This window comes from Panicum virgatum, chromosome 4N, assembly GCF_016808335.1.
Source record: "Panicum virgatum strain AP13 chromosome 4N, P.virgatum_v5, whole genome shotgun sequence".
Classification (NCBI taxonomy): Eukaryota; Viridiplantae; Streptophyta; class Magnoliopsida; order Poales; family Poaceae; genus Panicum; species Panicum virgatum.
Genome location: NC_053148.1, coordinates 36586982 through 36611946, shown reverse-complemented (window position 1 = coordinate 36611946; position 24965 = coordinate 36586982). Strand labels below are relative to the sequence as shown.

General features: G+C 43.3%; 1 protein-coding gene across 1 annotated transcript in view; it reads right to left on the bottom strand.

The window, feature by feature from the left end:
- LOC120670458 overlaps nt 1–24965 on the bottom strand; it is a 35590-nt gene that overhangs the window by 7001 nt on the left and 3624 nt on the right. The window contains exon 2 of the mRNA XM_039950556.1: nt 20431–20544. Within this exon, the coding sequence (XP_039806490.1) occupies nt 20431–20544 (114 nt within the window). The remainder of the gene's footprint in view (nt 1–20430; nt 20545–24965) is intronic.

The following is a 24965-nucleotide window of genomic DNA, read 5'->3' as shown; positions in this document are numbered from 1 at the left end:
ACCTTCTCCTTCCCCTTGCTGCTCGATCTTTTGGGCGCCATTCGGAATGTCATGAGTTGCTTCTCGCACGTACGCTTGGGGGCTACTGGATACGCGCAAGGAGAAAGTGGATCTAGACAAAGGGGATGGGTGGGAAGATTCTTGGCGGAAATGGCTGGGAAAAGCTCAAACAGGTCGTAATCATTACGACGGTAGATGCAAGAGGAAGCAAAAGCTTAGGGTAAAAATTACAAATATACCACGCGGTTAAATAACCAATGTAGTGGCATTCCGGGATTTTTTGAGAATGTAATTTGTTTAACCATTTTTTCAGGGATTCTATCCCGAAAAAGAGGTTTTCGAATGTCAGAATCAATTCTTAAATTTATTTCATTCCGTATCCCACGAATTTTGGACCCTTTTCGCCAAATTTTGGAATTTGGACTCAAGGCAAATTTTGGAATTGGGACACAAGGCTCGAGGGCTGCAGGACACATGTCATCGATGACTTGTTTTTCAAATTTTTTGGAGGATAAAGGCGAAAAGACTTATTTGACCCTCGGCCTGCTTCTATGATTCAACCTAAGGCTCGGGGGAACTCCATATGGAGTGTGAGTTCATCACACACCATATAAAAGAAGATCATTTGGGGATTGAGCACCTCACAGCCACGATACAGCCAAGAAAGTACTCGAAAGACTACTTGAAAGCACTCAAAGACGCCTTTAGAAGTACTCGATGCCTGTAGTACTCGACTATGAAGAGCTCGGGGGTTTGTCAGACCTAGGGTAGCGAGACTATTCATAGACACAGAATATTCTAGAATAAGGGATTGCACATGGCCTGTTCCTTATGATATTATAACTACACGAATAGGAGTAGAACTAGTCGATTAAAAGGAAACTACCTGAGTAGTACTCGGGTAGGACTGCTAACGTAGTATTATGCTAGGATTTCCATGTAACCCTGTCCCCCAAGACTATATAAGGATGAGTAAGGACCCCCCCTCAAAACATACAACATCTAAGGCAATACAAACGATCACATAGCACATGGGGTAGTACGCTCTCGGCGGCCCGAACTTATCTAAAGTTTCGTGTTCCTTACACCATCAAGTTCCCGATCTCAGCGGAACCCTAACTTGATGAGGACATGACACCTTCAGATACAACCATTGATTATAAGGTGAGCTCACTCCTACCTTTGCATAGTGATTTCTGCTATAATTCACTTGGTTCCACATGTACATGTCATTATTTGCTGGTAGGTACAAATGTGTCTCAAAGTGCAAGTTCCACATGTACATGAAACCCTTTGGACGTCCTCCACCTTGGCCACCTCCTTAGTAGGCCAGCAAGGGCGTCCAAGTCAAGTTAGAGGCCCAATCCATGTCAAGTTCGAGGCCATCTCGGACTCCAGGAACAGCCCTCACTAAAACGGATGCCCAGGTCGCATACGGAGTCGGATTTGAACGCACTTGGTATGGATGGAAAGATAATTTCAAGACTCTTCCAATGGCCACCGGTCTCAGGCCAAAATCCATCCAGAGTCGACAGGAATTGTCTGTAGAAGTTGATGTCCAGCTTCTATTCTGGTGCTGTGACGCCGTGTTTCGGTCTTTCGGCCTTGTATCATGTTGGAATCCATTAGGGGTGCATCCAGGTGGTCTTGCATGACTATAGGGAGTTTATTAGCAGCCACCACACCTTTGTTAGGATTTGAGTTTTGCTTAGATTATTCTGTCAATAACAGTTTTGCCACCGTGTCGGTTTGTGAGACCCCAACTCGTGAGATTAATCATACATCTGCAATTTGGTTGCGCTCTTTCTTGTTTTTTCTTGTGTTCTTCGATTCGCAGGCAAGAATTAGCCTTCATGGCGAGTTCACCCAGCCTGCGCATAGTTGATAACCAAGAGGCGATGTGATGCTTTGATTGCGGGCTCGGATCTTGTTGATTGGAAGCCGAATCGCTTTGTGTCTTGTTGTCAACAAATTGATAGTTATCCTCCTGACGGAAGTTTGGGACCCCCTGTCAAAGGTGTGGTATACCTAGGGGTATACCTTGGTGGGCTTGGCAGTTAAACATTGATAATGACCTCCTAATAAACAATGGTAGAGTTGCGTAACCCAAAGAGGAATAGACCACAATGCTCCTCGAGTCGGGTTGGTTGTGGTCCCAGGAATCATGTTGTCACGTGAGCAAAGATTGTGTTGGACTCCGACCACTGCTCAAGATGTTGGACTCCGACCACTGCTCACGTACCTTGGCCAGGTCTAGGAGGAGCACATCGTTGAGCTTGTCAATAAAGTCGTCAGCTGCGGGTGCCTTTGGTTCCATGGGGTCGGATTGCTGGAGGGTAGTCTCCACAATCTTAAGTGCAAAGTGTAAAGTGCTAGTAAACGGTATAGATTTCTTTAAGAACATTAGATAGACCTTGACTAACTAACTTCTACCTAGCTCCCTGCCTCTTTTTACTTTTGTTAGAGCTGAGATTTGCTTGTGTTTCACAATACCTTCATCCATATTTATCTTACCCCTGTTTATCCATTTAAATATTCCATTGAGTTTAGTTCATATTGCCTACCTACACAATTTAGTCGCCGCCTTCCGTGAGGAAATATAAATGACACCCCGAAATACTCTTGGGTAAAATGTTGCACCGATGATTCCGTCCGCTTGCGGAATGATTCATGGTTCATGATAGTTTGGTTTTCAGTAATTGCTATATGAAATGTCGAGGCATTGTTGGCACCTATGCCGGGTATTGCTAAAACTTTTACCGGAACTAGGCTGAATGATCCTGTTTTTGAAGTAGACGTTACGAAATACCAACAGGGACATGGTAACATAAAAATCCTAGATCAATATTAGCTTACGTGTCCTTCTCGATTACTAAATGAGTTGTCTCCTTCTATACTGACTAGTCATACTCATAAATGAGTACTTTACATCATGTCAGGGTATGGGACATGCCCCATCCCTTATTTCATACAGACCTGTGCCACGTCAAATATCCCATGGCCCTAGGTTTGACAGACTCCTTTGCAACAATATCATTTTGCGTTGCAATATCTAAGCCTGCATTCACAACAATTCATTTTGGTGTTGGCATAACATTGACTCTTTTGCAAGGCATGGTAGTACTAATAATAGCGTTTGCCACGGTGTATGAAAACCATTACAACTATTGTGGCAATAACTTCATCTTAATTACAAGGGAAAATTCGATCCATGCCACCACAACTCCGTGAAATTGGGTGTCATGTTGAAAATCATGCCACTCATTTCGATATATTCATTGCAACCACAATGCAAATATATTCATTGCGATATATCCTCCTTATTGAAACCAACAAAATTTAATTCGCAACACTACACAATTGGTGGCAACATGTCCCTCTATTAAAAGGAAATTTCGCAATAACATCTACGTATTGCCATGAGAATCAACTATTGCCAAAAAAACATGACATTAGCCACAAAACCTTTTAAAGGTTAAAGCTCAAGTGGATGAAATAGTGTTTATTCTTGATCTTTAGTATTGGTATGATGTACTATTAAGGGGGGTGCATCACATGATTCTTTGAATAAGATCTCTATGCTCAAGTATCGTATAAAAGATGATGAGAGACACAAAAACCTCATGAAAACTTAGTTCTAGTTCTTGCACAGGACAAATTGGAGGTTCTGGTTTTGCAAAACTAGATGTGCCACATGTGTCTAACGTCTCACTGGTTTGAAAGGTTTTGGTTTCAGACTCAATAGTTCCAATTTCTACTGATTGCCTCTAATGGCTAGTTTTGTGCAGATGAGGATTTATATCACTCCTCCACCTCCCTTGCTTGTGGTTGCTAGGGTTGGTGCTGTGCTTCATGTTCGTGCAATGCTAACAAATAGAGAAGAAAAGCTATCCCCAACCCCTCTAGTGAGGTTGTTTGATCCTTGATAGCTCCAGTTAGTTGGGTGTGAGAGAGTTCGTGATTGAGGGAAGTTGAGAGCACACAAACCCTTGAGTATTCCTTAGCATAGTCAAATTTCACTACTAGAAAAAAAGCTTTTGGTACCGGGTGATAAAAGCCTTAGGCATCGATTCTAGAACCAGTACCTAGAAACTGAGACTAAAAGTCTTGGTCATCAGCACCGGGTAAAAAGAACCGGTGCCTACGGCTCTCCTTTTGTCAAAAATGTTTGGTCGGGATTTGAACTCAGGACCTCTGGTCTCGCATTTATGTACCTTTCTTACCATCTCACCTACATATTACTTATAATGGGAAGATAGATATTTACCTTTTGAAGTAACCTATGGATGAGCCTAAGGTACCGGTTCGTAACACCAACCGGAACCTAAGGCTCTTAAGGTACCGGTTGGTAACACCAACCAGTACCTAAGGCTCATCCGTAAGCACTGGTTGGTGGTACCACCCGGTACTAATTTAAAAGTTACTAACCGGTACCTAAGGTTCATCCATAGGTTCCATCCACCCCAAAAGTACCGGTATGAACCTAGCATAGGTATCGGTTCATCTTCATACCAGTACTTTTGGGTTGGACCTTTGGCGTGTTTTCAAGTAGTGTTTCCAAGTGAAGCATTTGTTACTATTGATAGTAAAGCCTCCTAAATGGTTAGGTGTCGTTCGGTAAGCTCCCAAGCTTGTAGTGAGCCACAGAATAGTCTATGCAGGTCGTGCTTTGCCTCCACATGGGAAGAAAATAACTAGTGGAAACAAGGAACGTTTGAAATAGACTAAGCTAAAGGGTCCAAATGATCCAGTACCTTGGCCAATAGCAGTGGAAAAATGAGCATTCATCTCATACTCTACTCAGTAGCATGCAAGAGTGTTGTTGGAGTTAATTAATCAGTACAAGATTATCCAGTACTATACGCATGAAGCAACGGACTAAGCATCAAATCAACCACCAAAGAAGATGTCACATCTATATATTACTATAAAAGATGAAAGAACGGAGAATATTTCTCACCAAGATTTAGGCACCCATACCTCTCACAGAGAGGTCCACATGTCAATCTGGAGGTGTGACAGGATCAGGGTGGACCAAAAAACTGTCTGAAGGAAAATAATTGCGCAAAATGTCATTGTTTTTTCTCACAGTGTTGTCGCTCTTACCTGCCCGTGTACCCGCCCGACCCCGCCTCATCTCCCCTCAAAATCAGCCTATTAATTCAATTTGGAACTTGAACGTCAATCCATCCACCGCTTCAATCCCGCTCTCGACCCACACCGCAATGCCACCCCTTCCATGCGAAGCTCAGCAGCCATCTAGCGTTCAGGTTCAACTGGAGATTCCAAAGCGGGGTTGGGGAGCGAAGATTCCTCGGCGCTCTCTGCAACAGGCTGTCATCGTCGGGCGCCCACAACAAAAACCACATTTGGATCCAAGCCATCATCAACAGAAGGTTGCATTTGCCTACAAACTCGGGAAAAGTTGTAGTTCTTTCACTGCTTCATGTTCTCCACATTCACAGCGAGAATGATGGTCTGCTCTCAATTCTCAGGTTGCGGTACCAATCAATAAAGTTTGTTCCATTCAACTTTTCTTTCTAAAGAACAGAACGCAAATTGAAAGCAGAATTGTTACTGGCAGACATGATCTACAACATTAAAGTAAAGCAAGATTTCAGCACTAAGTTTATGTAAAGACTTTCATTAACTGATTTAACAAAAGACAACCTACTATATCAAAGTCATCTTCCCTCTAATGACATATAGTGGTTCAAGATCCATAATCACTAAAATTCTAGTGAGCTTTAGCATCACGGCTAGAAAAGTAGTGATAAAGGTAAGTAACAAATTACTAATCACATCTCTATGCGACTCTTGTTTGTTGGGTGGCATCCAATGCCCCGGCCCCAACCCTATGCCTTAAAGCCCAAAACTGTTTTGATAGCTTTGCTGAGTAAACCAATACTATGCTTGTGAATGTCCGACATCCACCCTATACAAAAGTGATAGCTGAGGGTACTCTACTTTGGTAAACCTACCACACAACGATCAAAATTTACAAGTGCAGCTATTGGTAAAAGGCATAAAAAACTCAACCTTTTCTGAGGGAAGCTATTCTATCATGATTAAAGCATCCACCATATGTAAAAGCATGAAAGAATAGTATGACAGGAAAATAAACATCACATGCATATAATCATATTATATTGTGAATAGTATGGCCTCTTGCATCACAATGGGCACTATCGCCATAGCTCCAAGGTGACCTCCATTGCCATCCGTCCTGTCTTGTGGTGATCATCATCGCCATCATGATTGAAGCCTCCATGAAAAGATACTAAGCTACTACATCTAATAGCTAGTGAAATAATTACATGAGGATTCAAACATCACAAGTCGACACGCAGGTCGTTATACAATAATGGTGCAACCTCAACCCGGTTGTGTTAACTTGCGACACGCAGGCCGCACAAATCATCACATACATCATCACATGACATTGAGGCCATACCATTCACATCACACCCTACAAAAACAAGTTAGGCGTACGACGTGTTCTACCAAAGTAGCACTTGGGAAGCCGCTATAGCGAGAAAGCAACGGCGGTCCCGCGTGTCTCAGGGCACCGCCCTGAAAACCTCACGGAATTACACAGATCGCATCTATGGAATCCCTATGAAAATCTCATCAGAGTGATCGCATCACCTCAAATCCGAGCCATTCATAATGCCTCAATTTTCACTAGGTCAATCACATTGAACGTGCAAACTTTGCACTTGAGAAGACTGCATCTACATATGACCTTGATCTGTTGGTTCAATCTGCTGACTATGCACACAGTTAGTCCCGATGGTGATTCCAGCCGGTAGGGACATGTCGTATGCATAACAGAGAAAGAACACAAACTAATCTTTTGTCACATGCCGCGCAATCAACTCGCTCCAGTTTTAACCCCTTATGATCAATTGATCTAATCAAACCGTGCAAAAGTAATAGATCCAATCTACTACAACAACATATCACCTATATGCAAAAGATCCAGACCAAAAACTACACAAGATGGCTCTGGTACCACTGTAGGGAAACGGGTAGGCTACGCTAGCATCACTACCGCATATACCCAAGATACTTGCGAGTAGAAGATCATAGATCGTTACCACTAGAAGCGCAGCGCAGCGGAAGAAGTCGCGCGTCGATGTAGAGGAAGTAGTCGATCACGTCCCACGAACCGAGCTCCTCGTACTTGATCCCAGCAGCCGATCAGCGCAGCAGTCGCAGCAGCGCCTCCACGGAGTCCACACGTACGGGGATGAAACGCCGGGCGTCGGTGTGCTAGCACCGCACGCACGGCATGGGCGGCGGCCGAGAGAGAGTGGCAAGGGCGGCGGCCGAGAGAGAGGGAGGGGCGGCGGCTAGGGAGGTGGCGCCGCTAGGTCATCTCCCCCCTAGCCCCTCCCTCGTATATATAGAGCGTACTAATGGGCTTCTATCTCATAGGCCCATTAGTAACCCTAATCCCTCTTGGATCAATATCCTCTTGGGCCTTTAAACCGTATTGTGATGATGGGCTCTTGGGCATATCACCAACATATTGCTCATTCAAAGTTTGATTAATTTGACTTGGTCAGCAACTCAGAAATATCTGCCAATTTGGTTTTTATTTTCAAGCCTCCATCGATTTGTCTTGTTCTCTTCACTTCGTGAACACTTATAGAGGCTTGGTGAACATGCATGGATAGAGCCCCCTATTCATTTTTAGGTTATGGAGTCCTATTCTCTATGGAGTATGGAGCAACCATTTATGTGAAAGGATATTAGGTTGCATGATTAAAATAGTTTTTAGTGTGGCAGCTCCTCTTTGATAGAAAACTAATTCTTCACATAGGTGCATCTTAATTTCAGTAACATTTGTGAATGGTGACTACACTTATTGTGAGTTTTGGATATTTAGTTATGATATTAATCCCTATCACATTTGATTCACTACTACATAGGCACCGGTTGAAAGCGCTCTTTAGCACCTTGAAACTGGTACTTAAGGCTCGACTCTTTGGTACGGGTAAAATAACCGGTACCTAAGGTCTCCTTCACCTAGTACCAAAATATTCACGCAAAATATCCTTTGGCTGGGATTTCGAACCCACGACCTCTTGCCTCGCACATTGCTCCTTTACCATCTCACCTATGCAGCGGTTGTGATTGAGAAGGAGATATTTTCCTTTTGAAGTAACCCATGGATGAGCCTAAGGTACCGGTTGGTAACACCAACCGGTACTTAAGGCTCATCTATAAGCATTGGTTGGTGGTACCACCCGGTACTAATGTAAAAATTACCACCCAGTACCCATAGATGAGCCTTAGGTACCGGTTGGTAACACCAACTGGTATCTAAGGCTCATTCATAGGTTCCATCCACTCCAAAAGTACAGGTATGGAGACACACCACAAGTGCATGCTCAAAACTCTTCTCTTATTTAGCTTTTAGGCTAGTGGAGTTTTGGCTGAAAGTAGTAGTCTTTGGGTCCCTGAGGTTGCTCAAGAGTTCCGGTATGAGTTCGTCTATAGTTCTCCTATGTAATCCTCAGTCGTTTATAACAAACTTATCTTATAGTTATTTATATTCGCATGATTTATATCCTTCTGTGTCAAACATATACTTCATGATTAGTTTACGTTGTTGCTATATGCTTTGCATGATTAGACAATTAGTTTTGGTACACCGGTGCTCGTTCTAGTATTTGAAAGTTTGCTCTAGTATGATATATATCCATTCGAAGGGTGGGGGCTCCGCACGGGATACTAGAGTATCACAAATTAACTAGACATGGCACATGGGTTAATTAAGTGTTGGATGTCACTCTTTCCCATGGTTTGTAGACGTAGTCTGCAGGTGATGATAACCCTGTTTTGTGCCATCGTAATCCTCCACATTTGGTCAGAGGGGTAGGAGGGCCATAAAGTATTGTGATGGCTTGGTCGGATTTATCTGCCAGTCATGAGCGGTCTCTCGGTAGTAATAGGTTGACTAAAGTTAGGATATGTGTAAAGTACAATATAAACTGCATAGTTAACTTAAATACATTAAAACCCGAGCTACTAACTTCTTCCTTTCTTCCTTACTTTGAGCTGAGTATGAACTTGTGTGTCACACTATCTCTATCCATCATTTATCTTACCCCTATTTATGCAATTGAATATCCAATTAAGATTAGTTCATCAACCTGCCTACACACTTTAGCCGCCATCTCCCCTGTGGAAATATAAATGACATCCCAGAATACTTCTGGGTAAAATGCTATAGCGGTATTCCGTGCGCTTGCGGATTTATCCATGGTCTATGAAATACCTGCACCTTGTTCGGAATCTGTGAGTGTTGCTGCCTAGGAGCCCCTAACATAAGTGACACTGGTAGGCACTAACAAGCATTTTTGGCGCCGTTGCTAGGGATGGGTTTGATATATAACCCTATTTCTAGGCACTAACAAGCATTTTTGGCGCCATTGCTAGGGATGGGTTTGATAACCCTGTTTCTAGTAATGACGCTACGAAATACCAACAACAAGGGGTGGTTCGATTTAGGGTGCATAGGGCACCGCTTGTGCTGGATCTTCTCAAACTGGCCCCGCTGGTTGCTTGTTTTCTTGCAACTCTGGTTGCGCTCGACAGTTCCGATGACATCATCTCGCTTGCGTTTGCGGTTAAAGTTATGCGGGCTTTTGTTGTTGCCGTGATTGTTGTAGCATTTCCCTCCATTATAATTGTTACACATGGGGAAGCGGTCGTGTTCCTTCTCCTCCTGATCAGCCCACCGTTGCATCATGTCGCGAAGTTAAACAACCATCGAGGGACGGTTGCGTCCAAAGTCGTCGTACAGATTCTGAGAAGCGACGTCATTGTCGAACCAGTCGATGACATTTTCATCGGAGATGTTGGCGATACTAGCGAAGAAGTGCCTCATGTAGGATCTCAAGCCCTCATTGTGCTCCTGCTTGCATAAGGAGAGGTCGTGGCGAGTAGTCACCCTGTGCCTGGAGCTTTGGAAGTTGTCGATGAAGACCTTTTTGAGATCTTCCACGAGCAAATGGAGTTGAGAATTAGGCTCTCGAGCCATGTGAGTGGAGCTGACTCCAGAGCCATCGGGAAGTAAAGGGCCTTCGTGATGGTGTGTCCTCCGGAAACATCGATGGCAATCGAATACAGACGTAACCATTGGATTGGATTTTGCTTACCATCGTATTTATGGAGGTTGACGGGTTTGAAATCTGTTGGATAATCGGCGTGGGCAAAGTCGTGTCTGAGCGCTGAGAATTGATCGGAGTTTTCTAGGTTTCGCTCCTGCCGTCTTGAGTTGATCACTGTGCGGGGATCACGACTTGCGCTGATCTGATCACATAAGTCATAATTGGGGTCAATTTAGCCGTGAGGTGGTCGCTCATGTGCTGATGCAGATGTCGGCGGCGCTACTCTGCTTTGTCGATGATGCCTTAGGCCCCCTGGGAATGGCTAGGTGAATATCATAGCCACCCGAGCCGTTGGCAACGCAGACACAGGAGCCGAAGATGAAGGTGATGCCTTGCTCAAACATGGAGCAGTTGAAGTTGAAGTTGGCCATCGAGTTCACCAGATGGATCTTGATGAATCCACATACCTGGCGCACTAGCTATCAGTGTTAAGCCGCCAAGCCCACTAAGGGATACCCTCGAGGTGGTCTATTGTTGGTAGGATTTTGCCGAAGTCTGCAACCGATGGTGCAAGGAACACAAAACTTTAGACAGGTTCGGGCCGCGAGATGCGTAATACCCTACATCCTATTGGTGGTTTGTATTGCATTAGAGGTTGATGATGTAGGTTATGTTTTGGATGGGTCCTTATCCGCCCATATATAGTCTTGGGGGATAGGGTTAAATGGAAATCCTAGCCGAATACTACCACACGAGTCCTTCCCAAGTACAATCGGATAGTTTCCTATTATTTGACTAGTTCTACTCCTATACGGGTAGCTATAATAGGATGAGGTACATTCCATGTGCTATCCCTTTTTCTAGGATATTCTATGCTAGTAAGAAGTCTTGTTGCCCTGTATCTGACAGTATCCTCGCGTTTACCATCATGTTCCGGATCCGGCAATCTCTCGCCAAATAATCTCCTACCGTAGAGTATCCCTAGGTAGGCTGGCGGTAAAACAATGATAGTTGGCACCCATCTTGGGGCTAATTGTTGGGATCATTGGATGAACTTGAAGAACCTCTTCATCAGATCAATCCACTCCACACAGCAGATCAATTCACTAAGTTCGAAGAGCGGATCTTTGAGAGAATGACTACTTTGACTTCGACTAATCGGCTCAACTCCAGCTCACGCCGCAGCTATGAATACTTCGACAAATCGCTACGTCAACATGCCGGTTACTACTTCAACTAGTCATATCAACTGTAAACTAGTCAAGGGTGGGTTTTGACTAGTTAGCTTCATCAGCAAACCATCATAGATCCATCGACGACCTCCACGGCTTCATCGACAAATCGTCCACAAATCAAGCTAAGTGAATTATATCTTTGTCAACTTGTTCTTCACAAGGTCAACCACTTTGTGCATAACCCGGACTCTCGCCAACTACTTTGTCTGTATCCCGCACTCTCGCCGACTACTTTGTACGTAACCCGCACTCTCTCCGATTGCTTTTTGCGTGCCGTGCATTCTTTTTGTCGCATGATGACTACTTTTTTCTATATTTTAGTCACTAATCCGATCTGGTAAGTATTCTACACTGATCCATGAAGCCTTGAGTTTTCTGTCTTGACCTAAGCGACTCGTGCATGAAATGGGCAAGGCTGGATTGGGGGCTAGGTGTTTAAACGTAAGGGGTGGGCTACTTGGGGGTTTATATGGCTTAAAACAAGAGCTTTTTGTAGCCAATTTAATTTGGTATCTTTGTTTTTTCATCGAATAAAACTTGGTATCTTTGCATTATGCTACACAATGTATGCATTATCTTTCTTCAGATAGGGCTTCAACAACAACTCTCCAATTCACTCGGTGCATCTAAGATGGCTTTACTAGCTCCTAGGCCTGGGGGCTGACACCGATAACTACTCAATGTGGCTTCTATAGCTCGCCTAGCTCGCAAGCTCGGGCGTTGGACACCGCAAACTACTCATATGCTGACTCATGTGAAGACTGAAGGTAAAAAAAGATTCTACAAAATTCCGCAACGTATGCCACATTCTTTTGGATCCTTTTTCAAAATTTGGGATTTGGATTCAAGGCTCGGGGGCTGCAGGATACGTGTCATGAGCAACTAGTTTTTTCAAATCTATTTGGAAGACAAAGAAAACAAGATTCAAGATCAAGATGGACCCTCACCCTAATTCATTGATTTAATCTAAGGCTCGGGGTCTACTCTATATGGAGTTCGATTTTCATTGCACACCATATATGAAGATTATTTTTAAAGATTAAAATCTACTCAGGCAACAGCACTAGCAGCCTCGAAGCAGCCAAAAAAGTATTCAGATGATATATTCATGGTGGAGTTATGAAGAAAAGTACTCCAAGATGATTCCAGGAGTACTTGGAAGCCAGTAGTACTCGGCTACGAAGCGCTTGGGGCTTGTAAGAGATAGATGCTCGAGTACCCACAAGTAAGCTAACCGCAAGGAAGGAAATAGTCGTACTCCAACGAGGATTCCTCTGTAATCCTACTAGGACTCTACCCTATAATGGTACTAGGACTCAACCTGGTAACCGACTAGTATCCCGCCCCCTAGAGTATATAAAGGAGGGCAGGGGTACTTGGATCGGCAGAACTAACTAAAGCCTAAACTAGGGCAACACAACACCCAAACGTTGGGCACAATATACAAACCCCAAAAAGGATGTAGCGTATTACGCTACTCTGGTGGCTTGAATCTATTTAAATCCATGTCTTGTGTCCTTGCGTTTACCTTCAAGTTTTAGATCAGATGATCCCTCACCAAATAATTTTCTATTTTAGTGTATCCCTAGGTAGGCTGGCGGTAAAAACACCGACACTGAGCGTAGATGAGTGACACACGTGAGACCGAGCACAGGAACAATGGGACTTGTTGGAGGAGCGTGTGGGAAAGGTGCCATCGTGGTCGATAGCAATGGGCGCAAGCTCTATTCTCGGCCTTCTATGATAGACACATAATGTTGAGTAGGTGATGAAATTGACCACATGGGACAACAAGGGGGCAAGGATCTCACTCAAGTAAAGAAAGCCAAGACGAGGAGGGGGAGAGGTAAGCGGATGGGAAGAATTGGTAGGAACTAGACAACCGAGATTGGTGGAAGGAGACAAATTAAGATGTATGTAGACTGGTGGCTTCTCTTTTTTTTTTTATTCTATTCTCTTTTGTTAAGAAGTAAGCTAAGCAGAACTAGCTAATTTCAGTAATTAGCCAGGCTACATAACTGATAAGAGTATACGGATGATCTATGAAATGCGTGGTCATCTTATTTTCCTATACATGGTGCTCTTTAGCATTTTAAGTTGCAAGGAGATACACAGTTGGCATTGAATTGTGTGGTGAGTGTTGACCTTTTGACTTTTACTAATTTTACCGTTACTCACTGTACTTCTACTACTTTCAGCTGGGCTAATTACCATGTTATTTTTAATTAAATGATAATCAAGAATAAGTATGGTCAATGCAACCTGCTCCAACTTCGGCTCCTTAACGATTTGCGACCCAATTGTTTGGTTCAGCTTCCCAGTCAGCTTCAGCTCTCTTGCTCATGCTCGACAGCGCGTGCTGCAGTGGCAGAGAAAGAGGAGGGCGAGCCACAGGCAAGCGTAATTATGAATTAATGAAGATTTTTCTAGGGTCACTACAGTGATTACCAGAATTGTTGTCTTTTTGTTATGGAGAGCCACAGTACCCATCTTATGTTTTATGCAGTGCCAATTTAGGCAACAATAGAAAGACTAGAAGATTTGTCTCCCAATTTCTCCTTTTAAGAACCTTGATTTAACTGGTTGCCTTCAAGTATTTTGTGCATAAATCAAGCTAATGCTACTTTGCCTCCTTGTAATAATCGTACTAACATTACTTTTTTTTGAATCCACAGGGGTTATGATATATATATATATATATATATATATATATATATATATATATATATATATATATATATATATATATCGACACTCACTTGTAACTACTCTCACATATGTATTTTATGATGTAGGACGTATGTGATCCAACGAAGAGTATGTACGAGAAGTATGTGATCATACTAGAACATATGTGATGTGTATACGTTGGGTATGTGACCATAAATAGAGTATATGGACATACTTATTTTTTATATAGTAATATTAAGGTATAATTATAACATATTTAAAAAATAGGGTTGCTTTTGAAAATTTTTATATATATCCCTTTAAAGTATCTTAGATTTAGTATATGAACATAATCAAAGTGATAAAAAAGTATGCGGATATACGCATGGTGGTATAATGATGATAAGAGTAGCTATACGCGAGTGTAGAAAAAGCTCGTATATAATTATATATAGATAGATAGTTGATTTGTACAGTTAGCTATATTCTTGATGAAACTTATAACATTGAGTACATTAGATTCCTGTATAGGCAGTTAGTTTCAAATACATGCCTGGGCACGTGCATCCCCACTAGTTCTAGAAGGTCTTGAAGATTCCTCTTGAATAGCAGATGATCCAACGCTTTATAATACTAAAATACCAGATGATCCGATACTAGAGCAGATGACATTTTGGAGACTTTTGGGAAGGGTCTTATGACTATGTGGCTAAAATGGGGGTACCAGATCATCTGGTGCTACTTTAATTTTACAATCCGTTGGAGCAACAACTTTTTTAAGTTGTTGGGCTATTTATACCTTCTCTACCCCACATATATATATATATATATATATATATATATATATATATATATATATTAATTGAGATGACATCCAAGCCACCATAATGTAAAGTGATTATACTCAAGACAGGTAGCATAGGCTTACAAAGTGATTAGTGCTAGATTAGACCTAGAATGAGAGGAAGAGAGAGAGAGAGAGAGAGAGAGCGCAAGGTGTTGTTGGCTTAATTATGCGGTTCTTGCAGCGAAGCAACCTTGTAAGTTTGGTGCACCAGTCCTTTGGAGTCTCAATGGCTTATCAGCAAGTCATTGACCCTCCCACTTGGTGTGAAGCAGCGACGACGATCATGTACGGGGGACAAGGAATCGGAATCGCCTTCCTTTGTGGAGAACCTCAGTAATGAAGATCTTGTCAAGGTGATTGGAAGAAAGGGCCGGGGGTTATGGGCTTTGTCGTAGTGGCAAGCTTCTCATCTGGCTTGGAGCTTTAGTGCAAGTCTAAGGTTTTGATCGGGAGAGGCTTGGTCATTGAAGCATATTTTTAGTGGAGCTCAAACATGGACTCGGGATTTCATTTGCCTACCATTATGGTATAAATGGTCATGTCAAGTCTGCATTCTCCCTATCCCATTTCTTTATGTTTCCTTATATCATACTTGCAACTTACGTGCCTTTATTAGTTCTTGCTAGAATTGGCTTTATGTTGCAAAACACCTTGTGGGTTGAGTGTAAACACTAGTTGAACCATAGTTGCACATTTAGATGTCATGATGTATGTTTTATGCAAATTAGTGGAAGCTATAGGTTAAGGTTTTTAGTTTGCCTAACTCCTTCTCCGTTAGGCTATACTAGCCACAATTCTTTTCATAATTTCCTTAAATTTCTATTTGTAGTTGCTATGATTGGAACTAGGTTGCACCCATTGTAAGGAACATGGCCCCATTAGACCATTGTTTGTGATTTTGGTGATTGTGTGACAATATAATCAATGAGACTAACAAGTTTGTGAGATCATATTTGTAGGATTTTTAGGTCCCATGGATAAAGTCAAATGTGTCCAATCCACCGCTGAGACACTCAACCGTAATGAAAAAGCAGAGATGATTTGGACAAAGCTTGCAGAAAACAGCTGCACCGGTTGAACCACCGCATAGGCACCAGTCTAACCGGTGAGCATCGGATAAACCAACGCATAGGCGTCAGAGCATTGAGCAGCACTGGTGCTAGGCCACGTGGAGAATGTCAAGTGGCACCGGATGCACCGGTGATGCCAAGTTGAGGCGTCGGAGCAAGCACCGGATGATTGACCAGAGAGCATGTCAAGTGACCAAGAACCATGTCTTCAGCACTGGTTAAACCGACCGTGTACCAGAGCAAGGACCGGTGCAATGAGGTCAACATTGCAGGAAGCTGAGAAGAAAAAGTTCAGGACTGGTTGAACCGGTGAACCACCGGTGCAATGCACCGGTCTAACCGGTGGCTTATGGAGTGCCATGTAAGAAGGCCAACGGATAGTTCAGAGCCGTGAGTGACTGGTTACACCGGTACTCTACCACCGGTCTAACCGGTGCACTGCGCAAAAAAAGCCCAACGGCTACAAACAGCTCTATGGACTTGGTAGCCTATATATATCCGGGGCCCCGCGGCATGGGAAGACGGCGGCGGGGCTAGGTTTCTCCCTATCCTCCTTCCCTGGTTGGCCATGGTGGTGGTGGCGGCGGCGGCGGCGGCGGCGGGCGGCGGAGTTCCGCCCCGCCCCAATCCGGGGCCCTACGGCGTGGGGAGGATGGTGGTGGAGCTAGGATTCGCCTAGTCCTCCTTCTCCGCTTGGCCTTGGTGGCGGCGGCGGCTGAATCTTCACTACCCGGTGCCCGCCTGCATCTTGGGCAGCTCAAGACTGTCGGCGACCTGCTTCATGGCGGTGGTCGGCGCTCCAGAGCCTCGCCCTGAGCAACGTTGGCCAAGGGGATGTCGTACTCCGCTCTAGTTGCCGCCACCGCGGTAACCTTCTACTTGGCAGAGGGACGGGAGGATCTTTGGCGAATGCCTAGCTTGACAGCTGATGATGACGACATTCGTGGGCGCCGTTTCCTTCTTGAAGGGGTCATCGATTTGCCTCTCACCTCTTTGTCAATCGGGACTCCTGGTGAAAACTGTGTTCCGTTTTTTGAACTGGCGATGATGGCGCCTTCGGCGTCGTTTCCTCGTTGGAGGCGTTGCTTTTGGAGATTCCAAAGGTGGAGGTTTACCTAAAGTGTGAAAGCGATCGAGTGCTCTAGCCTAAGAGGGGGAGGGGGTGAATTAGGCTCTATTAAAACCTTAACCTATGGCTCCAACTAGTTTGCACAAAACTTAAACTAAATCAAGCTATCTAGATGGCAACTACGGTTCACCTTAGTGTAAAACCCTCATCCCAAAAGAGTTTTGCAACCTATAGCCAATTCTAGTAAGATACTACACTAAGAAAATAAAGGCACACAAGTTTCAATATGAAATGCGGAAGCTTAAAGATAGGGATGAGAGGAAGTGAACTCTCGACACGAGGATTTATCCCGTGGTTCGGATTGCCACAATGTAAGGATCACCGGGGTGTCCGACCCTAGAGGGGGAGGGGGTGAATAGGGTCGCTAATCGCTTTTTAACCTAGGGCTCAAACTACTTGCATAAGATAAACCTAACACGTCCTACACATGCTAGTTATGACTAAGGTTTATCTATGCTACTCTCTACTTACCCCTAAAAGACTTGCAACCTAGCCAATCCTAATCAAACTAACTAGGAAAGTAAAGGTATGCAAGATAGAGTAAATGCGGAAACGTAAAGCGGTAAGTAAAGAGGTAAGTGCAAGAGGGATGCAAACTCCTAAGTAGACACGGTCATGTAACGTGGTTCGGCACAAACGCCTACGTCCACGGGACACCGAGGCTCTTCCGATCACCGTCTTGCACTTCGCCACCAAGGCGATGCCGGCAAGCAAAGGCAAGTGCCCCTAAGACACCGAGTCTCGTGCACCGCCACCGTCTCTCTCGGTCACCCGGCCGTAATCCACTACGGAGCTTCTCCACCAAGGAGGGGGCCTCCTCTTCCCCTGCACAAAGTGTCGTTGCCACTCCACACCAAGACGGAGGGTCACACGATGGATCACAAGTTGCTTGCCGCAGCAAGACTTCTCTCAAGGGAGCTCTCGTAAGAACTAATCCCTATTACAAGCACTAAGCACTCTCACAAGTGTGCTTAAGCCTATATGATGTACAATGAAGCTCTATAGTGGTTGGAGATGTTCTTGGGTGTGTGTGGGATGTCCAGCAACTCCAGCCCACTTCAAATGGCCGGGGTGAGGCGTATATATAGGCCACCAAGTCTTGTAGCCGTTGCTCCAACGGTCAGCTGAAATTCTGCGTATCACCGGTTGAACCGATGCCTCTGGCAGGGGTAGCGTCGGTTCATCCGGTCACTCATAAATCGAAGTAGCCGTTGAGCTTCTGACAGCTGACGTAGTGATCACCGGTTGAACCGATGCTTTGTACCGATGCATCACCGGTTCATCCGGTGCTTAAGAATCTTCTCCTGGGCGCTGACATCATTGCACCGATGCCATACTCCGATGCACCGTCGGTTAAACCGGTGCTGAAGAAACTTCTCCTGGGCACTTCACATCATCTCTGGAACAAAGGACGCCCAATGCACCGATGCCCTTTTCTTGGACCGTCGGTTCAACCGGTGCCTATAGGCTGACTTGGCTTCGTTTCCCTCCTGCACCAAATATCCTAGCGTCGGTTCTTCCGACAAACGTTGGATGCACCGATGCTTAGGCATCGGTTCTTCCGGTGCTCCTGATCCGAAGAGCTTTCAGGGCTCTGCCCTGAGACCCGCGAGGGGCGGCTCCCCCTCGACCCCCGTCCGCTAACCAGGTAGCGGAACCCCCGTAGGGGCAGCCCTTCGGGCATTGCTATGCCTATCTTCTCTTTCTCTTTGTCATCACTTGAACCTAAAAGCCTGAGAATGGTCATCTTAACAATCATATTAGTCCAAGTGTTGTGTTGTCATTTGATCACCAAAATCACTTGAAATGGCATAAATGGTGCCATGTTCCTTACACACAAAGGCGCCCCTACGTCCACGTTGTTGAAGCACTCACGAAGAGTATCGCTTCCCGGCAATCAAGTCTCTTCCGTGAACACAATCATGGTCACCTTGATCCCGATCTTCACTAAGGGAGATTGCCCACGAAGGAGGGGTCTCCGTCCCCCGCACAATGTCGTCAACGCCGCTCCACACCAAGCCGGAGGGTCGTTCACTTGCCGGCGAGCCACCAAAGCTCCAAGGATGGCTGGCGCACCAAGATACAATGTTGGTTCACTCTAGAACCACAGCATAAGGATCTAAACCTTGCTTGATCACTCACTCCAGAGCTAATCTAGCACTAACACTCACAAAGCTTGTGCTAAGAACTAAGGATTTGATCTTTATGCTCTTGGATGGCTTGGAGGTGTTCTTGGATGTGTATGAGATGTCTTGAGACTCCAGCAATCTTCAAATGGCCAGGGGAGCTCATATATATAGGCCACCAACTCGAACTAGCCGTTACTAGCCGTTAGCCAGTTCCTGCGTAGGCATCGGAACTTCCGATGCATAGGGCACCGGTTCTTCCGGTCACTCTGCGCTTTGAAGTAGCCGTTGGCAACTCTGACACTTCTGCAGTTGAGTTGGCAACCACCTGTTTAACCGATGACTTAGTGTCGGTTCAACCGGTGCCTCTTGATCTCCATGTAGACGTTGCCCTTGCTGACATCATTGCACTGACGCCTTGCTCCGACACTCCACCAGTTCAACCGGTGCTGAAGGCGTGGCTCCCTCGCGCTTGACATCGTCTCTGGAACATAGTACATTGATTACACCGATGCTTCTCTTGACACCGTCGGTTCAACCGGTGCTTCATCCTTTCTTCACTTGATTTCTAGAGGCACTTAGTCTTGCACCAAAGCCAGGCTGTCGGATCTTCCGACAACTATCGGATGCACCGATGCTATAGGCATCGGTTCTTCCGGTGCTACTGGTTTCAGTAGAACTCGTCCAATTCAGCGTTTCTTTGAGTTCTTTCTTCGTGTATTTGTTTGTATGGCCTTTTTACATCATCCCTGGGATCTAGAAATATTCACTCAACAAAACCATTAGTCCCATTGATTGCGTTGTCATACGATCACCAAAATCACTCGAAATGGCATAAATGGTGCCATGTTCGTTACAAAGTGTAACAAGCAATGATGTTGAGGTTGAAGCAGGAACGAAGAAGAAGATTGAAACTTAGCCTTCTAGTTTTCTTACCTTGTTCTTTAGTTTCTATTCGTGAAATTCCTCATTTGAGGTTTAGAGTCTAACTCTTGTAACTCGAGGGTTCAACCCCTCTTTTGGCTGTAGACACTCTCTTTTGAGAGTGTTCAAGGCTGGAACTTTCCTTAATCTAAAAAAATGGTTCAAGTACTTAAACTTGTGCTAAAAATATATCTGCTTATTTGAACAATTCCACAATCGATGTTATTACTGACCCTCAAATTCTTTTTGACCCATTTAAAAGATCAGAAGTAAAGCTTCGCCCAGCAAAATATTATTGAACATACCTGCGTTCCTGCTGTGGCATAGGTCTTTTTTCAAGTTGCACAGCAGCTTTCAGGATTTCATCCAGTCCCTCGGGTACCGCCAAGGGCCTCGAATACGCCCCCATAGTCTCCATTCTACACGTGTGACGCAATATGTGGTTAAAGGAGCAGATATGTTGATTTGTAAAATGATACAAGAAGGCAGATGATGATATGCGTGACAGTTTTAACATCCCACGCACGAAGTAAGAGAAGACATGCCTAAGAGAGAGCAGGCTGCAAATAGGATGTGTTTATACCCGTATAAAATGGCATTTGTGATCAGATAATAGGAGGAACAACAAAATATGGGCTCCGTTTGGTGCGGCTCTGCCCGACTGCGGCTTCTTTACTATAGTGCTACTACCATAGCGCGTGCGTAGGAGAGCTGGAGTCAGTGGAGCCATTTTTTTTTTTTTGCTCCACCAATTTCTTATAGTTTAGTTTCGATTCTATAGTAGGGACGTAAACGGATCGGATACAGACGGATATCACTGATATTGTATTTATTTTTACATTTTCTATCAGATTCAGACTCAAATACGACACACTAGCATACATATACGAATGTGGGTATCTTTGGTTACAAATAAGAATAGATCTGTATCTAATACCGAGTAAACCAATTGTGGTTAATATCATATATGGATATTTCTACGGATATCGAGTAAAGGCAACATTATTTACTCATATCACTCGTGTTTTAACATTTGAACACCCTACAAGACCAAATTTTAACTACATTATGCTTAACAAAATAAATTTACAAACAATTTGTCGGGTATAAATAACTTGGATATCCAAAGAGGGAGTTGGCGGGCCCAACCGCCGCATAAGGCGAGCTGATAGCGGCATCAGTAAGCTCGACCTACGTAGAGGGGCTCAACTTTGTCGGACATAAGGAGGGGATTTCCTTCCGCCTGACCAAGAGAAGGAGCCGGCGCCTCATCCGACCTACCAGATGGCCCCGCCTCGTCATACGAGGCTCGGGGGCTGCAACCGACCTGTTATAAATTTTTGTACTTATTTTACATTTTTATACTAATTTTACATTTTTGGGTTTAGAAATTAATTAGTTATAAGTTTTTAAAGAATGAATTAAATGTTTACTAATGTATATATTTGGCATATATTTGTAATAATATAAATATCTGAATCTATCCGATATCCATCGGAATATTCAATTTAAATATCCGATATCTGATGTCATATCCAGAATAGTAACCGCATATCCCTGCAAAACAATCTGAATTAATATCTGCCCCTTTTGGTCAGACAGTCGATTGGGAAATATCCGTACCATTTATATCCCCCATGCTGAGAGAAAAGATCAGCAACAATGCAACAAAATACCGCCATAGTGCATATATTAGAAGGAGCTGAAGCTGGTGATGCCACACGAATTCAAATCATGGTGTACTACTCTCTACTAAAAAATAATTTGTAGAAATGTCTCATTTTTTTTCTAGAGTGGATCGAAAAGTAACCCGTTCCTAAAAAGGGAACAGAGCTACGGTATGAGTTGATATGCTCCTGAAAATGCATTTCTAGATATATGTGATAGCATCACCCGTCCCTGGAAATGGTCACCATTTTTAGTCTAGGCATGACCCACCCCTACAAATTGTCTAACGCAAAAAAATTCATAACTTTTCATATGATCTTCGATGAAGACAAACTTTAAACAAAAATGGTAGAGTTTGACGAGCTCCAAATTTTTTAGTTGACAACTTTTTCATTTAAGCTCATTTAATAGTCTAAACAATTATTATAAGTTCTCTCCTGTTTAAAATCTATAATTTTTTATTTGTTTTCAAGCAATCTCGGATGTAGAGTAGTTCCATATCATAGTTGCTGTGCTAAGATCCAAAATTTTAGTATCACAAAATCATTTACTAGTAGTGTACATATGACTATGACTATATATTATCCAATACAACTCAAGTTATATTTTTATCTTTTCACAATCTTAATCTTTATATACACTGAATATATTTGGTATATTTTTTCTATATCTATAGTTTACAATAACCATAGTATAGAAGTTCTCAATAACCATAGTTCACAACTGATTGTGTAGTGTGGTGGAGGAGGGGTGTATGGACGAGTCTTGAGTTAAGCAGTTCGAATCTTTGTTTACGCAAGTGTGCATATTTGATCAAAAACAATAGTGCCTTGGTAGTAGAGAGACTTGTGATGGTGGCGGATTGGCTAATAGGTTGCCTAATAGATTGTATATCATGCAGTGACAACGTCATCTTAAGACGATTTTACAGACAACGTCTATGATAGGTTGTTGTTTGTGTTGTCCCGTAGTAGTATCATATCCCTAAAGTGTGGAATTAAAAGAAGAAAAACAGTGAGTAGTGCTACTACAACAACTCGTACAAGAGTGAGAAAGCGGTCTCAATGCCCTTAATTTTAGCTTCTAAGGCGGTTGTTTCACGAAGCAACTACCTTATTACTCCCTCCATCCAATTTTGATAGATATATTTATATATGGCACAATGACCAAGAACAACAAGTGTGCTTATCAATCTAATAAATGCAACACAGATTTTTTGTTGGTCCTCTAATGTTTTAACTGGGAACTCCTCGTTACTAGTGCTATTTATTGTCACAACCTATGCCAATAGCAAATGTAGCTATCATTTTTGGATATTTAAGTTTTTGAAATATATCTATCAAATTTGGATGGAGGGAGTATCTCTCTCCCCCGTCCCTACTCCACATGATCAAAAATCCTTCATAAAACTGCATGAGACAACTTAGAGCATCTCCAAGAGACTAGCAATAATGCTAGCTAAATTTAGAGTCTGAACCTGACCACACTCGGTAAGATTACAGCGAAGGACCACACTCGAACCTGACCAGTGCTGTAGAACAGTCCGAAAAGAATCAGTCATAACTTTTGATTCCCAAAAGCTATAATGGTCAATGAGGACATTTTGGAAAGCTTATCAAGTCTACTTTCCAATGGCATACTTACCGAGTACTTTAGATTATCCGTTAATGAGATCTGAGTACTTTAGTGAAGACTGCTCAGAAGGTCAGCAGTCTGTCAGACGATCAACTTCCCATGCCAAAACTGTACCACTGTACAATATTTCGTGTTTCATGCTGCACATGGTTGGAAAGCTTATCACGTTAGCTTTCCAACGCATCAAATCTCACATCATTTGACTTCCCAATAAAGAGTTATGACCAATTTAGTGGATACTGCACAGAATACTAACAGCAACGCGAGGTTCCTCGGGATTTCAATTCGTGGTGACTTTTGAGTTACCATAACTCCAGAAACTCCAAGAGTCATTCAAACCCAATAAGGAGGGTTGTTCCTTGTATAAGTACTCCATGTATCTTAGAGATGAATAAAGACTTTTGATAATGAAATAGAACCCCTTTTGCTCAGCTGTGTGCTAATAAATTCAGAGAGTGATCTCTACCCCTTTGCTCTTGTGATTTCCCTTGGAATTATAAAAGCGGCCGCTTCATCGGCACCCAATCCGTGCTCCTGCTACTTCATGTGCAGGCTGCGTAGGTTGGTTCTTTGAGAGTGTGATTGGGCGAATTCTTGGTTCAGGCTGTCGTATAGAGACGGTGGTTGGCTCCTTGTGCGTGTCGTCAGGTTGCACTAGTTACCCGGCTGCTCAGCTAGTTACCTTGGCTAAGATTTCAGCTAGTTATCTTGTTCAGGATCCTATGCCGTGAAGATCGGGACCGAGATTCATCATCTGGTATCAAGAGCTGCGTTGCCACGGTAGGATTCTTTACCCTTAGGTATATATATTTTTGTCTTCGTCCTATCCACCATAAAGCCAAAAAAAATTCTGTCATAGCCTTTTATCTCAATCTATTTATCTAGTGAGTTTGGTTAAGTTTCAATCCATTAGAGTCTTTGTTTAGTTGCTGATCATATCATCCTTTGCGTGTCCTTTTGGTGCCCTTCATATCTCTGAAAAATTCTCACAAAAAAAGAGAGTAAACCAATTCTATCCTTTGCGTAAACTTTTATCCTATCAACATATATAGCTACTGGTTGCATGAGTTTCTACCTTTAATTTTTGCAAGTACTATATCTGATCTTGTCTTAGTATTGTTAAAAAAAGAGTCAAAAAAAGAGGAAAGAAAAGTTGAATCAAAAAAAATTTGTTGTGCTGAGAAAGTTGGAAAAGAAAGAAGGGAGATCAGAGTGTTGGTATGCACAAGTGCTGAATTTTCATATCAAGTTGTGTAACCTGTTTGCTATCTTCCTTTGGTGCAATTTTTGCTAGGAGATTTCTTGTGAACCATCCATCCCTAGCATAATCCTTGTTTGCATCAAGTCTGAAATTTCTTTTGTGCGTGTGTTGCATCCGTTACATCACTCATATCTTGTGATCAGCACTAGGCATTGGATCTCTAGTTTGGATTGCTATTTAACTTTACAACAACTAGAATTCAGATTGCCCCTTATGTATCACCCTTACCAAGCTCCACATAAAAATCATCGTGTACATTTTGCTTGATCTTGTATT